General features: G+C 43.4%; 1 protein-coding gene across 1 annotated transcript in view; it reads right to left on the reverse strand.

Annotated features, from left to right (window-relative positions):
• Positions 1–9,095: 9,095 nt before the first annotated feature.
• Positions 9,096–21,678, reverse strand: part of LOC138577272 (solute carrier family 12 member 2-like) — a 953,949-nt gene continuing 941,366 nt past the window's right edge. Inside the window, exon 27 of the mRNA XM_069649614.1 lies at positions 9,096–21,171. Within this exon, the coding sequence (XP_069505715.1) occupies positions 21,036–21,171 (136 nt within the window). The 3' untranslated portion in view covers positions 9,096–21,035. The remainder of the gene's footprint in view (positions 21,172–21,678) is intronic.

Consider the following 21,678-nt stretch of genomic DNA (forward strand, 5'->3'; position numbering starts at 1 on the left):
TTCTCTTTTTGCCTTCTGCAGATTGCCATGGAAAGCGAAGACGGACCCTTTATGGAATCCTCCCTTCCCTTTCCATGGTGGCCATCTTGGAAAAGGATTTTCCTCGGCGTCCCGATATAGGAAGAAAACTCTTTTTTTAGCATCCCAGATTCCCGCTTTGGGAACCTAGGGTGCTAAAGGCCTTCATCCCCAATTATAGGGGCTGGAATGGGGGGATAATGGTCCAGAGACCTCGTTATCCACCCTTGCATCGCTTGGGCTGATAACTTGGGCTGCCGGGCCGGTATCCATCTTTCCAGTCCCTGGAACGGAGGATGAACGCCACAATATTCCCATTATCATAACATAAAATGCAAATGGAAATGTTGGAAAATCTTATTGAGTCTATGAACTTTACTGAGAAATATAAAGTAGATGGGGTCTATATGTTTTTTTAGTTCTGTTTTTTACTGTGAAAGGTGGTTCCTAAAGAAACATTTCTTTTATTGTTTTTGGATGTATTTCTTTTGGGCAGGAGAGCTAAGAACGAAAGGTGGGCATGGAAATGAGGGAAGAGGCACCAAACACTAATAAGTAGGGGTAGGTGGACAGGGGAAAATGTTGTCAGGTGTGTTATTTCTAAGGTAGGGGGCAGTGTTTCTCATGCTCCTTGATTACAGCAGTAGTGGTGGCTCTTGGGGAGGAGGGATGGCATTAGCTGATGCCATTTTAAGATAAATAGCAGTTTTTCTAAAAGTATGTTCTGTGTAATAGATTGTTAATGGATATTGAGTAGGAATAGGTGTTGGAGCTGTGCAATGGACATTTTGAAGTTGAAAGTTCCTATATCAGTAAGAAAAGCAGTTCCAAACTGCCCACGAAGCACAGATCTTATTGTGAAGTGCGGACGGGTTCTCGGACACGTCATCATGCCACGTCCCAGTGTATGGTCACGTGGCACTGTCCGGAAGGTTCACAATGAAGTCAGATGTTTGTAGAGGTCTACGGATGCAAAACTAGTTGAAATAGTTGCAAAAAGTGTATAGAAATGTTAAAAATTATTCTAGAAGGTGGGAAATGGCAGAGTTTTAAGGTGACACTTTGTAAATTGGACACAAATATTGCTATATTTGGTAAGTATGACATTAGTAAGTCGTAGGAAAATAGCATGCACTGGTAAAAATCCATGAAATTCACTGAAAAACTTTGTTAAAGGGACGTTATGGTTAAATGGACTAATAAAAACCTATGAAATTCAATGAAAAGACTTTGTTAATGGGACGTTATGGTTACAAGTAAAACCGAAACCCCCCAGAAATTTGCCAATTATGGTAAGCTAAGCAACCATTACTTTCGCAACCACCATCACTGCTAAGACTAACAACCAGGACATCAAAGATGACATCACAAATGTCATTGATGACATCACTGATGACATCACATGTGAAATCAATTTTGATGGAAAGTCCCTACAAGGAGTTGTGTTTATATTGTTGGAAACAAGATGTCAGGGGTGATCGGGAGATCTATTATGAACTCATTAATCTATTAAAGAATGTACTCATCTAAAATCTTTGAATTGGAGTGTTGTTGTTAATACAGAAACCTAATCATAAATAAACATAGGCAATGACTGCAGCATGCACCATAGAAGTACACTGTTTATAATCTTGTAATTTTGGATAGTACAATAATGAATGCTACCTTATCCGAGTTTTGATTAATGTTAAACATGTAATAACTAGCTTACAATTCAAGACTTACTACACTTATGCTGGTACAAATCATACATATGAAGAACCACAATGCATGTAAATCAGAGGCGCATACAGGGAAACTAAACTAAGGAAGAAAGAAACAGCATCATCAGAAAATGTTAATGGCATTAAAGTTTATCTTCATGTATACAAATGAATTGTGTGTTTGAGGCCTGCTCATTTCCCCATGTATGTGCACCATGAGCTGAGACCAAATCCTAAGGAAAGTACTTAAAGAAAATATGACAATGTTAACGTCTAGATATATAGCACCTTTTTCAATTTTAAGATTCTGACTGTCAGTGAACAAAACCACCTGGCCTATATATGTCAGTGAACAAAAATAAGTGCCCAGATATGTGATATCATCAGTGATGTCATCAATGACATTTGTGATGTCATCTTTGATGTCCTGGGTGTTAGTGTTAGCAGTGCACGGTGGTGGTGCGAGTTATGGTTGCTTATCTTACCATAACTGGTGAATTTCTGGGGTTTTTCAGTTTTACTTGTAACCATAATGTCCCTTTAACAAAGGTTTTTCATTGAATTTCATAGGTTTTTATTAGTGCAACTTAACCATAACATCCCTTTAACAAAGTTTTTTCATAGAACATCTATATAAATTAAAATGTAAATGTTCGTTTGGTCAAATCTTAAATCTCCGAAAGTTCTTCACCGAGTGCTTTGAAATGTTGACACAACGTTGCATTCGAATAGGCGCATGATTTTATATACCTACTATACATAGATGTCACACCTGCGAAAGGTAAAAAAATGCTTTTTCTGAAAAACAGCACCATCTGTTGGACGTAAAAGCAACACACGCTATTTTACGATTCCATTTCAATATTTCCGATTTAGAATGGCTCAAATACTTGCTGAGGAAGCAGCAGAGAAAGGAAACTCCACAATGGTCTGGCTAATGGTAAGAGCCGATGATTGTCCGGGGTCTGGATCTGGGCCTAGATCTAGGCAGTTTGACCTGAACCATCCGCACAACTACAAAGTCTGCTCTAGCACCTTGAGCATCGTCTTTGTGCTAGATGGGATTAGCAATAATGATCACAGACCAAATAATCAGACAGACCAAAGGAATATGGTAAAATACTGCTTTAATATCAATGAAAGAAAGCGGTGAGAAATACAGCTATCAAAATAGATGCTCAATATTCACACCAATGTTTGGGGTTTGGGATTTTCCAAAGACAAAAGGATTTTCAAGAAATGATTACTATTACAAGAAATCAAAACAAGGTGTCAGACTGGTGTGACACTACTACAAGTTCTTAAGTTAAAGAGCGGATGGGTTGAGATTGGGATAGGACAATGCAATATACTATGGGTTACTATGATTCCTGTTGATACTTACAGTCCATTGTAATTAAGATTGGACCATCAGGGTTCTGGTCATTGGATCGGGTCTACCGCAGCAGGGCACATCTGGCGGAATTTAATCAGCTGTGCTGTTCTGGTCCATTTGGACTGCACCTCAGACTGGATTTGGATTAGACCTTCTGGTCACTGGACACAGTAAATTAGCAGAATTGCGAGTTTCAGCAGGCAAGCTTTAATGGTAACAAGCCAGGCTGGATCAGAATTAAATTCCCTTAAGTTTCGGATGGTTAGATCTGGGCCTAGCTGAAAAGAGTTCAGCAAATGCTGAGGCCTGGGTTTTGCAAAGAAGTCTGGAATCAGCAACAAGATGAAGAGTTCTGTAACAAAGTGCTGCGCGGAAATCAGGATGTGGTTAGGAAGCAGTGTGTGCCTATGTGTGGTGAAGTTCCTATATTTATCCTACCAAGTGACATCACAAAGTTTGTGGTAGAGCTATAATTTCAAACCACACCCCCACAGCTGTGAGTGGTCAAAGGCACTTGCCTTGTTCTGGTTGGAAGTCAGAAAAAGCTGCCATATTTTATGATGCGATGTAGAACTCCCACATTGATTCGAACCACAATTTAACTTTCCTATAAATACACTTTTTTATAATTATGCCCTCTACTAAAATCAGATACATGCATTACATATTTTATGGGTTATCCTGGCATCCAATTCCCATCTTAGTAAGAGCTACCTTAGTCATTCTGTAGAATTGTCAATTTTGATCATAACGGTTTGGCCTAACAATTTCTAATTCAATACATATCTGGCCGATGACCCCTAGAACATGGGTATACGATATCATATTTGCAACATTAATAGTTTTGCCCCAATTAGGGTTTCGGTGTAAATTTGGTTCCTTACATAGTAAGAACTCCTACCAAATCTTCAAATGTCTAGCATGAGTTTAGATTGATAGTTATGTATTTTTCACTTGTCTACTTATTTTGGCTGCCATGTTAAATGTCATAAAGTTCTAAGGCAAAATAAGTAATTTCCATTCAAAATCCATGCCACATTTTTTCTTACTTCCCAAGTGAGCAAATGGCCAGTCCTTTGAAGTTCACTGAGAAACCTCCTCCACATCCTGCCCCTCGTCTGGGAGGATGGGTGTCCAAGCCTTCCTTTGTCCTTGGGTCGGCCAAAGATGAATGGCTAATGAGGTCTTTGTTCTAAATATGCAGGAGCCACCAGCATCCATTAAGCCTTCCTGGGAGCAGTTTAGTGTCAACATGGAGTGTCATCTGTCCAATCAGAATTAACCAGTTAACTCCAACTGGGTTACTTTAAGATTCAGCTACAATCTTTCATTTTGAAAGATATAAAATGAACAGAGTTTATAATGGATTTTGACAATTAAAGGAAGTAATCCCTTCACAAAAAGCATGCTTTAAACAGGCACATTTTGCACTTCTTCAGAGAAAAAACACTTTTAAACTGAGCCTTTTACATCTAATTTTCTTATGCAGCACACACACATTTAACTCACCATTATTCTGTCTTTGAGTGCTGGGATCTGTTTTGCATGAAATACATTTCTTAGCTTCCGTCAGTCAGTGAGGCACAGTTTCTTCTGACGGCACTGGATGATCTGTGGTTTCAGCACACTTTTAATTTCAATGGTTCACTTGGAAAATGACTGAATTTAGCGCAAAACAGCACTTTGAAGGTTGCAATTGGTTGGTAAAGCTGCATTTATAAAGGCATTTTTGGTTTTTGGCCCACTTCTGTGGCCTTGCTGTATGTTATATGTAACAGCACCCACTGGCATTCCCCTACAGTGAGTTCTGTTTTTACATCAATTTTGACTGTGCGTGGCAGGGGTGTGCAGCCTTTTGTGATTTATGAACCATGCACAATTTTACAGATTTTTGCACGCACAGGGCTTAGCGCATCCATTTTTGGCTGTTTCTTTCCCCATTGGCAAAGGGGTGCAGTGGGGCGCGTTGGCGTGGGTAAAAATATCTCACACATGCATGTCACATACTGATTATAACAGAGAATATGGCAGCAGGCTAATAACTGCAGCGATGTATATGAAAGTGCACGGCAGGCCTTTTTGATTGGTTGGCAACCCTATCCATCCTTGGACTTTCAGCTTGTTTTAGCAACACGTGAACAAAGTAAGCCTAGGTGTTGAAGCTGCGTCAACTTGTTCTATGTTTTTCCAATTAGTCCATTGTATGTCATTGACCTGATCCTTAGCCAAGGTCTGTCATTTGTAGTTAACTTTGTAGTCTTCTCACTGTTCTGGGACATTCGGGGGAGTGTGAGCACACTACTATCTTAACTCAAAGCTCTAATGAATAGCCTTTGTGGTTGTGCAATACTTGTTCAATACTTGGCATCAGCAAGTGTCCCTCCTAATCATAGCAGAAATATGTCTCATGCACATGGTCTATTCATTCGCCCCTCTCTGTGCCTTGCGCACATCTCTCAAAATAGCCTCCTTGACTTCAGGCCAACGTACCCCTGTATTCTGCACATAAAAACAGTGTCTTCATCAATTCTTCAGTGTACGATCCTAGGCTTGTTTTTGAGGCAGCTGGGTTCATTCTTTAACATGAGCCATCGTCCATTTTCTTCCAATAGCCATCCTAAATGTTATATACATACCTCTTTTTTAGAATGCTTCTTCTACCTTGCATTACAGCGTATTTACAGTTATTGGTCAGCACATTACTTTACCTTCTTATTTTCACGATAACTTCATCTTTTGGTACATGTTTCTCTTAGTGCTTCTGTTACATCATCAGTCTTAAGTATTTTCATATTGTTTCATCTTAGTCTTATATGTCTTCTCTATAACATCATAATGCTGTTGTCAGAACTTTGTTTAGCGTTCATCCATGATTCTCATAGCCGCTTCCTGGCATTTAGGCAATTGACATCATTCTTGGTTACTACCCTCCGTTGTCTCAAGTGAGGATACAAAGAGAAGCAGCTGTGGGCAGTATTCCCAGCACACATAACCCCTGCAGATTCTTAGCATAAAATCAAGCATCTATGGTGGGCGCGTAGATTAAGGTTGCATCGCTCTTTGGTCAGCTTGTGGACCACTGTATGGATAGGCTGCTGGTCTAAAAAGAACCACTTTAAATTCCATTTGAGTATCAAAGGTCCAGATCTTGGACAGCACAAACTTTACTTTCTGGGGGTGTGGGCGCTAGTTATTGGACTTTTATGGTTCCATAACACACCTAGGAATACGGTATATGTTACAAATCTTCGTTTTGATTATAAATCCTGAGATCAGATAGTTGAGAAGGGGCTCTGAAGTAGCTCAAAAGGTCCTGAGGTTCTAATGTGTCAGCGTAACACGTGGGCTTGCTGCACTTTGCCATGGTGCAGATACACATGACAACTCGACTTGCCACACACTTGGGTTCAAATATATAGCCCCCCACTGCCCTGCCACATACTGGGGTGCGGTGGATGTGCTGTGCCAGCCTACCACAAACACATAGGCATCAATACACTCATTACTGAACCCTACTGTCGGGCACTGCCAAGCACCCTCCCAGGTCTGAACTTAGCAGCGGCAGCACCCCAGGCAGTGAAACAAAAATGTGTCACCCACCCAATGACAGGGGAAGGATTGGGGTGCCAATTTCTTTTTTTACTCCATGCTCCCTATTTTATTATTAAATGTGCCCCACTGCCACACTGGAAAGCTTTCACCCACCATGCCAGCTCAGGGGAGCCCTTCAAAGACTCCTCGAGCTGGCGTGGTGGGGGGCTAATATCACCTAGGGCAGTTTCCCCGGCAGCCCTGGCCTAAAGCCGACCTCTGCACCCTCCCCACGCTAACGGGATGTGTCTATGCACGTTAATATTGAGGGCAAATAATACCTACCGAGCCCACTTAAGCCACTCAATGTTATCCTCATAAGCACTGCAGACTGCATAGCATATGCAGCTGCCCCATTCCCCAGTGTTTGTCTCAGGGCTTGATTTTCAGTTTTTGCTCAAAGGGCTGCCGTTGGGAGGGGGTTTCATACATTTACCACAGTGTATGTGCAAAAGAACAAACTCACATCCTCTACTCACCCCCTCCCTATACCACCGTCTGTATTGCACGTGCATTTAACCTTTTCACTTAGCGCTTATTCAATAACACCACCTTCTTTTGTATTCAGATCCCCTCACGCCATCCCTCAGAAACTATATAGTCTGGGCTTCAATAAGAGTACGGTGGCAAGCAGAAACCGCGTAATTATGAGTTTGGATTGAATAGTATATTTGCCACATGACTTACAAAGAAAGTAAAATATGGGGCACATATGGATTAGTTACCCCATGTGTCTGTGTGCCCTGCTGATATATGCCCCATGCAAATCCAGCTTATATTTATGAGTGCTATTTCTCCTCAGGGGAGAGCTGATATCTGAAAACCAAAAACTCATAATGATGCCCTAAGAGCTTTACAGAAATCTAAAATGGACGAGGTTTCCATTTTAAATCTTCAAGCGCCAGCAGTTCTGTCTCATGGTATGGGCACAGGCACTTGCAGTATGGAGGTGCATTGACTGAGCATCTTCTTATTGCCAGTATTGGAGTGACATGGTCTGAAGGCCAGGAGTGAGGTGCATTCACAGAGATATGCGCAGGTCCCAATGCTCTGCTGGAAGAGCAACAAAGGTGATGGTTAAGACTGAGCAATATCTGCTGAGCATTGTGTGGGGCACGGCACTGCAGTAGCAGGAAGGGATGTGGGTGACGAGTGCAGTGCTATGGCAGAGTTGTATGTGGGCACCATTACTACAGTAGAAAGTCATGAGGCACGGTAGTTCAGAGGGGCACTGGCAGAGCTGTCTCTGTGTGCCAGCACTAGGCCAGCAGGTCAGGATCCTGTGTACTGGAAGAGCTGCGTGTGGGACTCTGGAATGCAAATGCAGTGTGGCACAGTTCAACAATAAAACACATGTGCCCACCTGTAACCAATGGAATGACATAGAAGCTTCATGGCCAAATGCTTTGAAAGTACTGGAGTTACAAAGGCTGTGCATTACAAAATGTTGTTGCAGTGGCTCAGCTATGTGATGGAGCCTAGTCAGGGATTAGCCCACCACATTAATGTTTTCTGGAAAAGACCCGTGTTGTTCCCTGGGCAGGAAATGCATGGGTGCTGTGTGTAGCCTCAGTATTAGAATATCATGGGGTGCTGCAGGATAGGATCGGGGTGCATCAGCAGAGCTGATGGAGGGTCTCATTGCTGGAGTATGGTCAGGGGTTGCATGCACCAATAATGTTCTCTGAAAGAGACGCGTATTATTCTCTGGGCTTGAAATGCATTGGTGCTGAAGATGCGTAGCCTCAGTATTAGAATACCATGGGTTTGCTGCAGGATAGGGTTAGGGCGCATCAGTAGAGCTGATTTTTGGTCTCATTACTGCAGTATGGTCAGGAGTTGGCGTGCAGCATTAATGTTCTCTGAAGGAGACGTCTGTTGTTCTCTGGGGTGGAAATGCATTGGTGCTGCAGATGTGTGGCCTCAGGATTACAATATCATGGGATGCTGCAGGCTAGGGTCGGGGTGCATCAGCAGAGCTGATTATTGTGGGTCCAATAGCTGGAACAGCAGGCGATCCTGCAACTCAGACTTGGCCTAGAGCTGCTCTGTAACACCCTGCCTATGTCCGGTGGTGTGCTGTCTGCACACAGAAAAGGTGTTCACTACACAAACATCATATCAATTGGATTTGTTAATTCTTGCTCTGTAATGCAGGATTCCACGTACTTTATTAAACAATCGAAAGAAGCAGATCAAAGAAACATCTTGCTTTGCTTCACCCTGACTCTTTGGTTTACACCATGGGAAGCCACCAGCGATTTGCTTGATCACATTATTAACACACATTATTAACACAAAGCACTACCATTGGGTTAAATTTGGAAAATACATTGCCACAGTGGAAGAGGACAATATATTCTGTTGAAATGTCTGTCCATGTTTCTTTGCAAAATCAATCAACAAAGTAAGTTTTCAAATTATTTTATTATCAATATTTCATAATCTGTGTATTTTCTCCAAACACAGAATTCAGATTGAGACAAATGAACAGAGGTTTAACAGTTAGTTACAAATACATCCAGTAACTGTCCAGTGTTATTACATTCAAATTTCCTAAACACAGAAACCTTTCATTATCAAAGAGGGATAAGAGAAATCAGTTCAAGAAATACATTATAAGACCGCAGAATGATTGCATTAGAGTGACTAGCAGAGTTAGGCGTGCAAGGACTGCTTGCTTCTGTGAATCAATGTCTCGCTTGGTGGGAGAAACCACTTACAAAAATAAAATAGATCCAGAAAAAGGGTTACTTTTAGATTGCGGGCCAAGGAAAATGTTGAGGAAGACACACCATGAATTCACAAGAAAATAAGTTTGGGTACCAAACTAGAAGCGCCCGTGCTATCCTGCCCATGTGCACATTGTGGAAGGATGTGTTTACCAGTGGGGCATTTGGGAGTGGGCTGCACAAACCCTTCTATATATAAATGGCCACTGAACATAAAGACTCTCTATGAGAAAAAATCAGACCACCAGTCAGCCAATTGTATTAACAACATCCTATAACTGTCCCTGAAACATATATTTTGGGGAGTTCGATGGCTTCAAGTTTTTTCGAAGTACTCCAGAAAGCTGCTTGACTTCATGCATTTTAAGCACAAAGGGCTCCCCAGGAAAGTCTTTTCTAATACGTTGTCCCTTGATGGCCAAGTGCAACTGGAGCGCCTTCATGCAAGAAGGCTTATTTCCCATCACTTAGAAGCATTGCCGCTCATGACATGATTGAAAATGCAGATTACAATTCAGGAAATTCCCACTTAGATGTGTACCTGTTGCTCCTCTGTGGCCAAAAAGGAAGAAGCCACACATTATGCAGAAACATTTAGTGCTGTTCCGCTAGGAAGATCTGAAATGGACCAATAGTGTGGCACACGGGTATTCATTGTTTTGTGAGCATTTGAATAAGTACTAGTCATCACACCATTCATCACTCAGAAACCAACTCAGTCAGCCGGCACATTCCCTATAAAACAGCCCCCCTCACCGCACTCATCCTGGCCCCTAACTATTGACTGTCTCAATGAGGTCATCACATCCCTCAAGTAAACCTCAAAGGTAAGGTCTCCTTCTGTGCTGTGACATGACATCCCAGTCACAATGGCTGTCTTCTCCATCCCATGTACAGCAGTAACCCCTCCCTTTCCAGAGTCCTAATCCTCTCCTCCCAACAGTTCCATCCCCTCTTCAAAATATCTGCCCTCATACCAGATGACCTTGTTAACTAATCAATTGTATTCATTTATTTAGAGATATGCTCACAATGAGAAAGGGAGAATTTTAAGACGATAAAAACTGGAGCAGATAGGATACTTTTTTTAAGAGGTGGAGTGTAGGAGAGGAACGAATGTCCAGAGGGAGAGCATTCCAAAGTTTGGGAGCTAAGAGATATGTTAGGGCGAAACCTAGAGAGTGCAAACGGAGGATGAGGGACAGACAGAAGAATTTGAGAGGCAAAGTAAAGGTCCCAAGAGGGGTGATGTAGCGAAATCAAGGTGCAGAGATACGGAGGTGCCAACGCATGAATACCCTTGAAGATACGACATAAAAACTGAAATTCTCAGCGTTGTTTCATAGGGAGCCAATCGAAGACGTAACAGAAAAGGAGAAATGTTATAGTGGGAAAAGGCAAAAAAGACTCCTAGCGGCAGAATGAAGAATTGAGCAACATGGTAGAAAAGCATAATTGGGGTGACTGACAAAATGGGAACAACACTAGTTGAGGTGTGAAAGAACACTGGTTTGTAAGAGTGTCCTTGCAGAGGTGAAGTTCAAAAGGAGGCACATTTTCCTGATGCCCCATTGCCCCCTCCCATTTTTTGATAAGGTCCTTGAAAAAGGTGTGCTATCCCAACTGCAAGAGGACACCATTGTAAGAATTGTCTACAGTTCTAGCAATATTTCTATGCTGCATTACGGAAACCACAACTGTTCTCGCCTTCAATGTTTCCCTGAGCATCAACAACTAGAGTGACTGCGCCTCCTGGCCTACCTCTCACCAGCTTTCAACACTGTCAAAATGAAGCCCTACTCACCATTGGCATCTCTGCTGGTTCACCTCTAAACTCACCAACAGACACCAATATTGTCTCCTCTTGACCATGGCTAGGCTCTTCTGCTTGATTTTCCAGTCTATCAACATGATGATAGGTTATTTATAATGCGCTTAATACCCAGAGGTTTCTAAGAACCTCCCGGGGATTGAACCTGTGCTGCTCCATGTCTTCTTGCTTCCAAGACAAGCACGTTGCCCTTGAGCTATGCTCCCGAGACATCTCTTTGATTTGACCAATGTATCGTCTTCTTTCACGTGACTATTTCTTGTCTCTATTGGTTGTCATTTGAAGCCCTTCTGTGGTTTCATTTCCTATGTATTAGGTTTAAGAGTCTTCATGGCCTTGCGCCATCATATTATCCTTCTCCTATGTCTTGGTTCTATCATTCATGTGCTCTTTCATCTTAATCCTAATTCCTTTTAGCTGACGCTTGTCCTCCTACTGCTTAACGCCTTTTCCATTCTTTTTCCCTCCTTGCTCCAAAACACTAGAATTTGCTTCCTATTTCCCCTAGGGCCTCTACTTCCTTCCCCTTTTCTACTCTCTATTAACATTCACTATTCACTTGCTGCCTTATTTGATACCTGCACAGTAATCAAAACAATGTAATGCAGTGCAAACAAAAGCAACCCGCAAATATAGAGACTGTTTAATGTATTCCGAGATAACTGGATGGCAACGCAACAATTGATGTGTACAAAACACACAACAAATTCAATTGCTTCAAGGGTCGACAATCAAAGGAAGGCAGGAGCGGCATGACAGCAGCCACAGCCAGGTGAGAAGTGATGGAGGCGAAAAGGGGCTTTAGGAGAAAGAATTGAGTTGAGAATCAAGACCTCAAATAAAGATGCGTTGACCAATACATTCATCTGGGAATCAAGGATCATATATTGGTTCCAAAGAAAGTCATGGACCAAGAGCAAGGATCTCAATGTTTGAATGATTTAGTTTGGATTATTCACTCTTGAAATGCGCGGGCAGATCTGTGTGTCAACAGTGCAGGAGTGCAAATGCGGGTGTTGAGTACTGAACATATTCATTATCGGGAAAACATGAGAGACCTCGGATACCCCACAATTGACCTCTCTCAGGGGTGACACTTTTAAGGTTATCTAAAAACAATGGAGAGATCCTTTTTGAGGCAGGGTCAGATACAAGTGCCACTGAGAGCAAGCTTGCTTGGAGAAGGTATGACCATAGTGCATGAAGCAAATGTGTGGAGAAGTCAGGAAACCAAAGGTAGCATAAATGCACAACTCGACACCCAGTACAATATATGTTGAAAAGAAGATACCCTTTTTGAGGTCAGTAATAAAAACGGAAGAAGACCACCTGATGGGTAACTTGAGCTTAATGTTGAAGTCGGTGAAAAAGAAGAGAGAACGAGTTCAATGGGACACCGTTTATATCAGAGTCGATGGGACTCACAAGCTGTGGTTCGGTTTATTTTCTGGAAGAGTTGAACAGAAGGAGCAGAAGAAGTAGAATGGTGACATACGCAAGGCGATGTGAAAGGGCTACTAAACCATTACCACACCATTACATATTCCAAGAGGTTTCTTTACAGCAAGGGCACAGCCTGCATGATCACTCTATTGCGTAATAACAGGAACTGTGAGCATCCCATATGATGACAGGCCAAATACTCAAGACTGCATTTGTAGGTCTGAATTGAAAAAAAGATTGACTAAAAGAGTCCAGTACAAGTAAAAGAGGTATCTGCCAATTTTTGATACACCCACAGAAATGACTGAACTGAAAGTACCTTCCTTAAAGAGGTAAAACAGCGTTTTTGGGACATTGTTCCAGCCGTAAGGCAAAAAAGCTTAGCTCCAACTTCTCCGACTTCTTGCCTTCTTGCCAAGATCACGTCATGGCAGGATCACACAGACAACATCCTGGAGATAGTAGAGTTTCTACTTTGTTTGGATGCAGAGAGCTATGTAACTAGTTAATGTCACCCTCCTTCCAGGACACTAAGACCTGCCATGGACAAAAACGGACCATTTTAAGTTCATATGGACGCTGGGACAGGCAACGTGTGAAGGTTGGGGCCCCTGTGAATCCCAAGCAAATATAATTCCATCAGCCCATTTTGCCAGCGTGATAGGATTTGGCCTCTTCTGAATTTTTCAAAAGGTGTTTCTTCCCAGGAATAGGATTGGATGCATTCCCAAAGAAGAGAAAGGATGAATACTGCCCAAAGACATAGACAAGGTGCATAACTCCAAAAGAATACAGTACACTAATGCAAGAACAAACATAAACACGATAGGGTTAAATCTCAAATGATTAATGTCAACTGGCAGAAGAGAACTCTCTCTACCTATACAGAGATGGCATAACCAATGCAGGCCTTGAACTCAATGGGTGCAGTAGTGCCTGACTGGGGATCGCTGATTTTCCACAGGTGGCATGTGGGGCTATTACCCCCGCCCTTTGTGCATGGCTTGTGACAGTGGAAACCAGGCACAGAGGAATGAGCACAGGGAATGTCACAGTAAAAAGTGCGTCCCTTTGCAACAGATCCTTCCACTTACAAATGTGCACGTTCCTCCTCCAGCCCAATCCCTACCTGCCCTCTGCAGGTGTACTGCTACACACGTGCACAGCCATATGCACATGCAGATTCTTGTGAATATGTGCATGCCAGATTTTTCACCATTTTTCACCATTTGTTTGTGCCCCGCGCACATGCACGTGAAAAACACTTTTTTCAATGCTACGTCCAATCTGCACACTATCTCTGGCTGACTTTGCAGAGAATTACTAACAGAAAGAAACATTGCCCTTAACACTTTGGCCCTAATTCACAGAAGCGTTTTATAGTGGCAAACCCCCATTGGAAAACACTCTATGAATTAGGCCCTTTATATGTTTTGCATGCTTAAGTTTCATTCAAATATATGTGTTGTATATTCTACACAATTGATCGGATGGACAACCCATAACAGGCATATCAACAGGCATATCACAATAGTATTTGAGATATGAGTAGGAATAACAGTTCAATTAACACTACTGCTCATGGGGGAATTGCTGGGACGGCCACAGCTTTACTTGCATGTGTGGTCCAGTGTAATGATGAACCTTTCAGAACTTGTGATCATTTTCATCTATTGTTTTTCTAGTAGCTCACACCCACAGCCACGTGAGTATCATTACACTAGACAGAGAGGAACAATAAAAGAAATACCTGGTATGTCCTTAAATTGTACTCTAATGGAATAGAATGTTCTGGAGCATTTGGGGGTGAGAGGGAATGTCCGTATAAGGCCTCTTGGGAGTGAGTGCCATGCCTCAGTGCCTCACTGAAATACATGACCTCCCAGGGTGTGGTGCAATTCTTTCTCGACAGATGAACCCACTATCAAGACCTTAAGCGGTAAAGGCAGTTTGAGGCCTTGAAGTGTCCCTGGACATCATGGCAGACACTTGGAAGAAAGGCCTGTTCAAGGCTTGCTCAACTTGGGACCTCAAGAGCGTGTACATTGAGGATCTTCATGAGGAATGCCTCTATTTTCTATATTCGGACCACTATTTGAACAAATGCACCATCTGTCAGTCATTCTTGTCCAGACCCATAAAGATCACCAAAGGAGGTTAGTGGCTTGGTTGTACAACCGTGCTGGAGCCTCTCACTCTGCCTCTGTCTGCAGTTATGCTTCTGCAAGGCACAGCAGACCCCTTGAGCAAACTCCCCATCAAAGAGGTTGAGGTCCTATGAAGAAACTTCTCAGGGGAAGAGGGAGGAAAAGGGACATGGGTCACATGCTCCCTCATTGTGGCTATGTTCACCTCTTCATCCACGCCTACGGTCACCTCAGTGACAGCTTCGGTGCCCAGAATGTCCTTAGCATCTAAACACTCTGCTTCAGAGAAGCGCTGCTTGTTGGCGACAACCTCTTTTATGGGCCACTGACAGGCCAGGTCCACTTCAATGATGATGACCACCACAACGTTGATGACCAAAGCAACTCTGTCGACTACCAACTCATCGATGTCTAAAGGTGATTCCATCCACCCCGTCGACAACTAAGTTGATTTAGTCAAAGCCCATCCATCTTCTTGACAACCAAACCATTTCCTTTGACAAGTACATCCTCGTTGATGACCAGATCTGTTCCAAACACTTTGGTTTCTCCATCTGCAGTTCTAAGAGGGGCTGCAGGAAATTGAGACGCTCCTCTAGCACTGTCGTACCTCCCTAGGCCGACTCATGCTCATCTATTGTTTTCACTGGCCCCATATGTGCCATCTGCCATCCTCTTCCCGGCTATGATTCCCCCCTGAACAGCTGCTACAGCATACAGCTGACTCTGGCAAGGACATTCAGGAGTTTTATTTTTTTCAGATGAGGATGAAGGCGATGTGCTTCCGTCTATGAGCATGCCACCACAACAAGCTCCATTAGCGCCTGCTGGGCTGCTGGATATTGCAAGTACCTATTCAACTGGAAGCCTCTCCCACTACAGGTCTCAAGCAGACCGCTGTTCAAGTTGACACACCTTCAAGACCGGCCCAAGTCCCTACTCCTTCAGGCTCATGGGACGTGTATATAGATATTTTGTCCACATTGCAAAGACTGGTTTCAGAGCTTCAGCAACGCCTTGCGGTTCCACCTGTGCCGCCTACCTCGCAGCTTAATGCTTTTCCTTTGAAAGAAGGTTTGGTTCCTCTGCCACCATCTACACATCCTTTCTGGGTCCCAGTTCTTCCACTAGCAACCCACCTCATGGAACGGACACTGATGACTATTCGACAGATAGCTCTCCAAGCACCAACTCAACTGATGAGTTTGTGTACCTATTGACAGGTGAATCAGCAGATCTACCTTCAAGAAACCCCTCTCCTGATGAAATTGGCTCATGTCGCGGGCTGTGACATTTTTGATCTTCTCCTAAAGGCGTGAGTCTACCAGAAAGTCAGTGGTAGCCATCCCTGTGCTGGACGATATTTGGGAAGTCGGCCTTCTGGTCATGAGGAATCTGTTCTCAGCGCCACTCAAGAAAGATCACTTTGAAATGAAGTATAATGATTCTGCACCAAAATGCCTCCGCAAACATCCTGGTCTCTGTCGTCTTAGTGGCTGCACAAAAACTCTCTGCAAACCCTTCATCCCCTTGTACCTAGCCCCAGAAAGTGAAGGCAAACATAGGGATGCTTTTGACAAACGTGATATTTCTACAGCTGTTACAACAATCAAGGCAGCAAACTCAATTGCATTTCTCGCCCACTATGACTGGGAGCTCTGGTTCAAACTTGACTTTCTGCCTGATGACAAGCGTGAAGAGGTACATACGCTTCTGCGTGATGGTGAGGCTGAGTTAAATCATGCTATTTTCATTGCTGTGGACCTCACGGACACAGGATTCTGCCAGATGGATAATGGGGCTATGTTGCCGCGTAAGGACTGTCTCAAAGCCACCAACTTTCAGCTGAGTTTAAATCCAAGGTGTTGGGCATGCCATTCAATGGCATTGATTTATTTGGCAAGAAAGAGGGTGAGACCCTGCACGCCATCAAGGCCGATGTGGGCAGCGCTAGTTCATTAGGTACTCTGCAATAGCTATGCTAGTCCTTTCATTCTTTAAAATCCAGATTTCCAAGGACTTTGAGGAAGGATAAATCCTCCTACCATCCGCAGATGTCCCGCTTGGGCAATACTCAAGTGGGCTACACGGGAAGGTTGCAAGCCTATGGTGGAAACCACCGTCAACACAGCGTTTCCGTCAGAAGCCAAGTCCTAAAACAGGCCTGACCAGACTCCGGCCCAACCCCCCACTTCAACAACCCCGTAGCGGACAGCCTTTCCAATTTTGTCCTGCAGTGGCAGTCCATCACCACCAACGGGTGTTATCGATCATTCAACACAGCCACATTCTGGAATTTATTGGGCAATGTCCCTTCTTTCCTCCCATTACAAAGGAAGAAAATCACCTGCCCCTGCTCCTGAAAGAGGTGCAGTCCATCCTAGCAAAGGAAGCAATCATAATTGTACCAGTGCATTTGCAAGGCACCGGTGTGTGTACTCATATTAGACCAGAGAAGACACAACAAATTCTTCAAGTCTCAAACCTTACGCATGGTGACACTCCTGCAGATCTTGGCCAGTTGCAAAAAGGGGATTTTCTCTCCTCTCTAGACCTAGAGGATGCGTACTTCCATATCCCCATTCATAAGCGACAAAAGAGTTTCCTTCACTTCCGTCAAGAAAACATTACCAGTTCAAGGCCTCATCCTTTGGCCTAAGATCAGCAACACATGTGTTCACTGAATGTCTTTTTACAGTCACAGCCCATCTCCATCATTCAGGAATTCATGTTTACCTGTATCTGGACGACTGGTTGGTGCAGTCCCCATCACTTTCATTAGCGACTCAGCATACAAAAGAGGTGATCCTATGCATGAAGTCACTGGATTTCTCAGTAAACTTTACAAAGTCTTGCTTAAATCCATCCGAGAACTCAAACAGGAGTCAGCCTAAACACGCTTGTGTGTGTCACCATGCCTTCAGAGGAGAGGATGAAATCCATCACATCCTCATTCATCCATTTGATCCCACACTGCAGACTCTGAGTTGGACTGCATCCAGACTTCCTGGATGCCCTTTGGCAACAGGTTTCCATTTTGCAACGCTCTCCAGTGATGGACTTTTCGTCTCCATCTTACTCAAGGTGTGCCTTTTTGCTTCCCAGACCATCGCATCATGACCAATGCTTCACTGGGGGGTTGGAGAGCTCACACGGGCAGGTTCCACACCAGAGGTGTGCATTTGCCCTGAAGAAAAGACTCTACACATCAATATCCTAGCGCTATGAGCAGTGTTCTGGGCCCTGAAGTCCTTCAAGTCTCAGCTGCAGAACTGTGTGGTTCGCATCTTCACAGACAACACCACCAACATGTTTTATATTCGCAAGCAGGGATGGACCCGTTAGCCGATTCTATGAACAGAGGCCCAAGCATTATGGTCGCGAGAACTGGTGCACAACATGCTCTTGATTCCCTCCCATACACTAGGGACATCTAGAGATCTACCTATTTGCAACGTCGACCAACAAGAAATGCCCAGCATTTATCAGCATGTTTCTTAAAATGGGAAGCTTAATTTAACCTTAATGAACCATTGATCCTGCTGGTGTTCTTTGGCTCCCCCTCGTCTCCTGCAGAACCATCCTTGCATTCCTTGGATGTAGCCCAATCTCTCAATGTTCTATGCAGCTGGCACTAAGGAATTCTGCACGTCATCAAAATTGTTTGTAGCTTTCCGACCTTCCAGCCAGGGCAATGCCCTTTCAAAGCCCTTTCAAAGTCTTCCATTGCAAGATGGCTATTGGCGTATATTTCACGCTGTCATCCTATGGCCGAAAGGCCCCTTTCAGACACACCAAGAGCTATGTCTTCACCCATTTTGGTTATATGTATGTACTGCTTTGAAATCTTATTCAAATAGCATGTGAATTTATGAAAGATCCAATGCTGGAGAAGGAATAGTTACTTACCTGTAACTCCTTTTTTCCATCTTTGGTATCTTTCATGGTTTCCCACGTGGCTCTTCTTGGCTCATACTGCCACATTACGTGTTCTCCCAAATCTGAAGATGTCCTGCAGTGGTGGAGTGAAGGGGATCTATCTAATTGGCTGCCTGCAATATAACCCAAAATGACTCTAATAAAGCAGTCAAGTGACACGTTTAAAAATGTAAAGGTAAACTACCCCAATGTTACTGAGGATTCCCAGCCTGATGACAGGGACTATTTAAACAGCATGTGAATATGTGAAAGATACCAATGCTGGAGAGCAGGAGTTACAGGTAAGTTACTTATTCCTTACGCTTTGCAAACAGCATTTACCAACGGATTCCTGTGAAATCAGCCCGGTATTAGAAGGTGCTTACTGGATGCGGTTTCCATAGCAATCCTGCAGGAAAACTGCATGCCGCCATACAATGCATGCACTTCCAAGACGCAGGAAAGCATGGCAAAGATGTTAATTTTGCTATGTTGCCCTTCTCTGCCTTGAAGATGGACCAGAGCGGTAAATGAATGCAGAAAAGCATGACTCCTTGCTTTTACATCTTCATGTAGCACTGCACCCCATATATAATGACCTCCATAGTGTTTTGTACACAGATAGGAGCTCATTTTGCTCCTAATCGTAATTTTACAATGGGGAGCAGTTACGGTAGCACTGCAATGTAAACGACTCCCCGCTGCAAAATTTTCATCAATTGCACAGTGGAGCAACTGTGCAGGGTAAAAGGTGGCATACGCTCATGTATGTGTTTTTTTTGCCCTGCACTTTTGCACTCTGTCGTGCAAAGTGTGTAAACGCAGCCTGCCATGGTCGCATGCCAGGTAGCGTGCATAAGTAAAATTAAATGCTGCCTGACATGCCCGCATATCAGGCAGCATTTCACTTGTGAATGCTGTCTGTTATACATGGGACGTTCATTTCAGCCTCGCTCTGCAGCAAGGATGAATAATTTAATTGGTCATATGTATTTAATGTGCATCGATTGCATACTCATCCGTACAAAGTCCATGGTCTAGCAAATAAAGCTGACCATTTGGATGCCACCTTAACTGCTCATAGTGACACTATGGAATGTGTTTAGTGCTGTACCCTTTGAAGCACAAGAACACAAAAATACTAAAATGAAGTCTAACTTTGTAAACCCTGATTCTGTGTACCACTTTTGGATAGCCATTGGGTCTGGGAGTAGAGAGTAGTGTTAGAGTGAAAGGAGGAGAGGAGTTCTGTTAGAGAGAGTGAGGCCAGAGGTGCACTTAACTCAGTCATAAATGGGTCCGCCTCATCCATCTCCTGGTATTGGTATGGGACTTCTTTTATTAGCAATCCCAAATATTGAAATAAATTAGTTGAGTAGATTTTGAGTAAGGTTGGGTGCGCAGACAAATATTAATACGTACAAGCATTGCTTACACCATGACCAATGTGGGCAGTTGCTTGGCATGCATATCCTTCCACAGATCACATCTGTATGGCATTCTAGTCGTGGTCCTTGCAGTGTAGTGATTGTGCAGGGAAAGCCTAATCGGGGCTCTGGTACAGTGTGAGAAAAGTTCTGGTAGAAACTGGGTGGAAAGTTTGTATGGCTATGGTAGACATTGAGGGTATTTCTCTATTCATTCAAAAGGCCTATGCAGGACCCTGAACTGTCCCAAAGGAAAACCACAGGCAGGCTTCTGATTTTCAAGCCTGACATCCAAACCTAAAATATAGATTTATTTTATGTACTTGCTGCGACATAAATTACTAGAATGACAGGAATGAAGAGCAAGGTTTCACGGCATAGCTCTGTAAATTGCAGGTGACCAGAAACTGCAAGCAAAAAGAAAACACTTTGAAAATGCTACTCACAAATATAGCAGCCCATTTTGCAGCAGTCAACATTGAGAAGTTCAAAGCTTCTATTTGGCTTTCTTCCAAGTGGGGCATGTAGATAGATAAAGGCTTAGTAAAACAAGAAGTATGTGTCACACCCCTGATGGAGTTGTCGTACCTTCATGAGTTCCAGAGGCACCATTATACAACACAGACAGTGTTCTACCTGGAAGTGGCAGTACACCACTTGGAACCCAGAAGGCCTGCACCTATTCACCTACTGCACCCAAAATCTATGTCTAATGAATGCAACAGTCTGAGGAGTCCACTACATAATTCAACTGCCTGTGCTTCTATTCTTCACTGGTGTGCTCCCTGTGCAATATCTTCCAATAACGCCCCTGTGATTCGCAGTCCGAGGTTGCCAGAATGTATCGTGTTTAGGAGTAAAAGGTCAGCACGCTGCGATGGTTTCCACGTATTAGTAGGACCGGTGGAAGATCCTTAGAAAGCGTCTCCAGCCAGGCCATGTAGAGGGCGTTGGATACTGCTCCTTTCCTGGCAATGGGCATCGTCCTGTAACAGAAGAGCAATGATCATGATTTGGCTTTCAGGCAATGCAGTCTCATTGAGCTCTGGCTGAAAATACATACAGTCCAAAATACAACAGCCATCCCCCGAACAGTAAATTGACTGTGGCCCCTTTCAAAAAGATCGCCAATTATACATGCAAGTTATGATAAAGTGAGATCACAACTAAAACATATTTCCACCTGAAGATTTGAATGTACCTTTTTCATAATATGCGCAAAGTGTATGTTAAATACATATTCTGAAGTGGAAAAAGGAGCTTGAAAAGTGAACTTTCACATTTCCTGTTAAATTTGCTTCAAAGAATTTTACCACGCCGATTTTCTTTTCCTACACAACTGCTGCCAATTTCACAGCAATCAGTGCACCTTCTGACAGGTTTTGCACAGCTGGAAGCTTGATTTCTCAAACCTCAGTGAATGGGGTTGACAAGAGTGGCTGTGCGGATCGCTCCAGTGCGACGATGTTGCGTGAGATGAGCTTGATACACCA

The sequence above is a fragment of the Ambystoma mexicanum genome, chromosome 1p, assembly GCF_040938575.1.
Source record: "Ambystoma mexicanum isolate Mex_15411 chromosome 1p, UKY_AmexF1_1, whole genome shotgun sequence".
Taxonomy (NCBI): Eukaryota; Metazoa; Chordata; class Amphibia; order Caudata; family Ambystomatidae; genus Ambystoma; species Ambystoma mexicanum.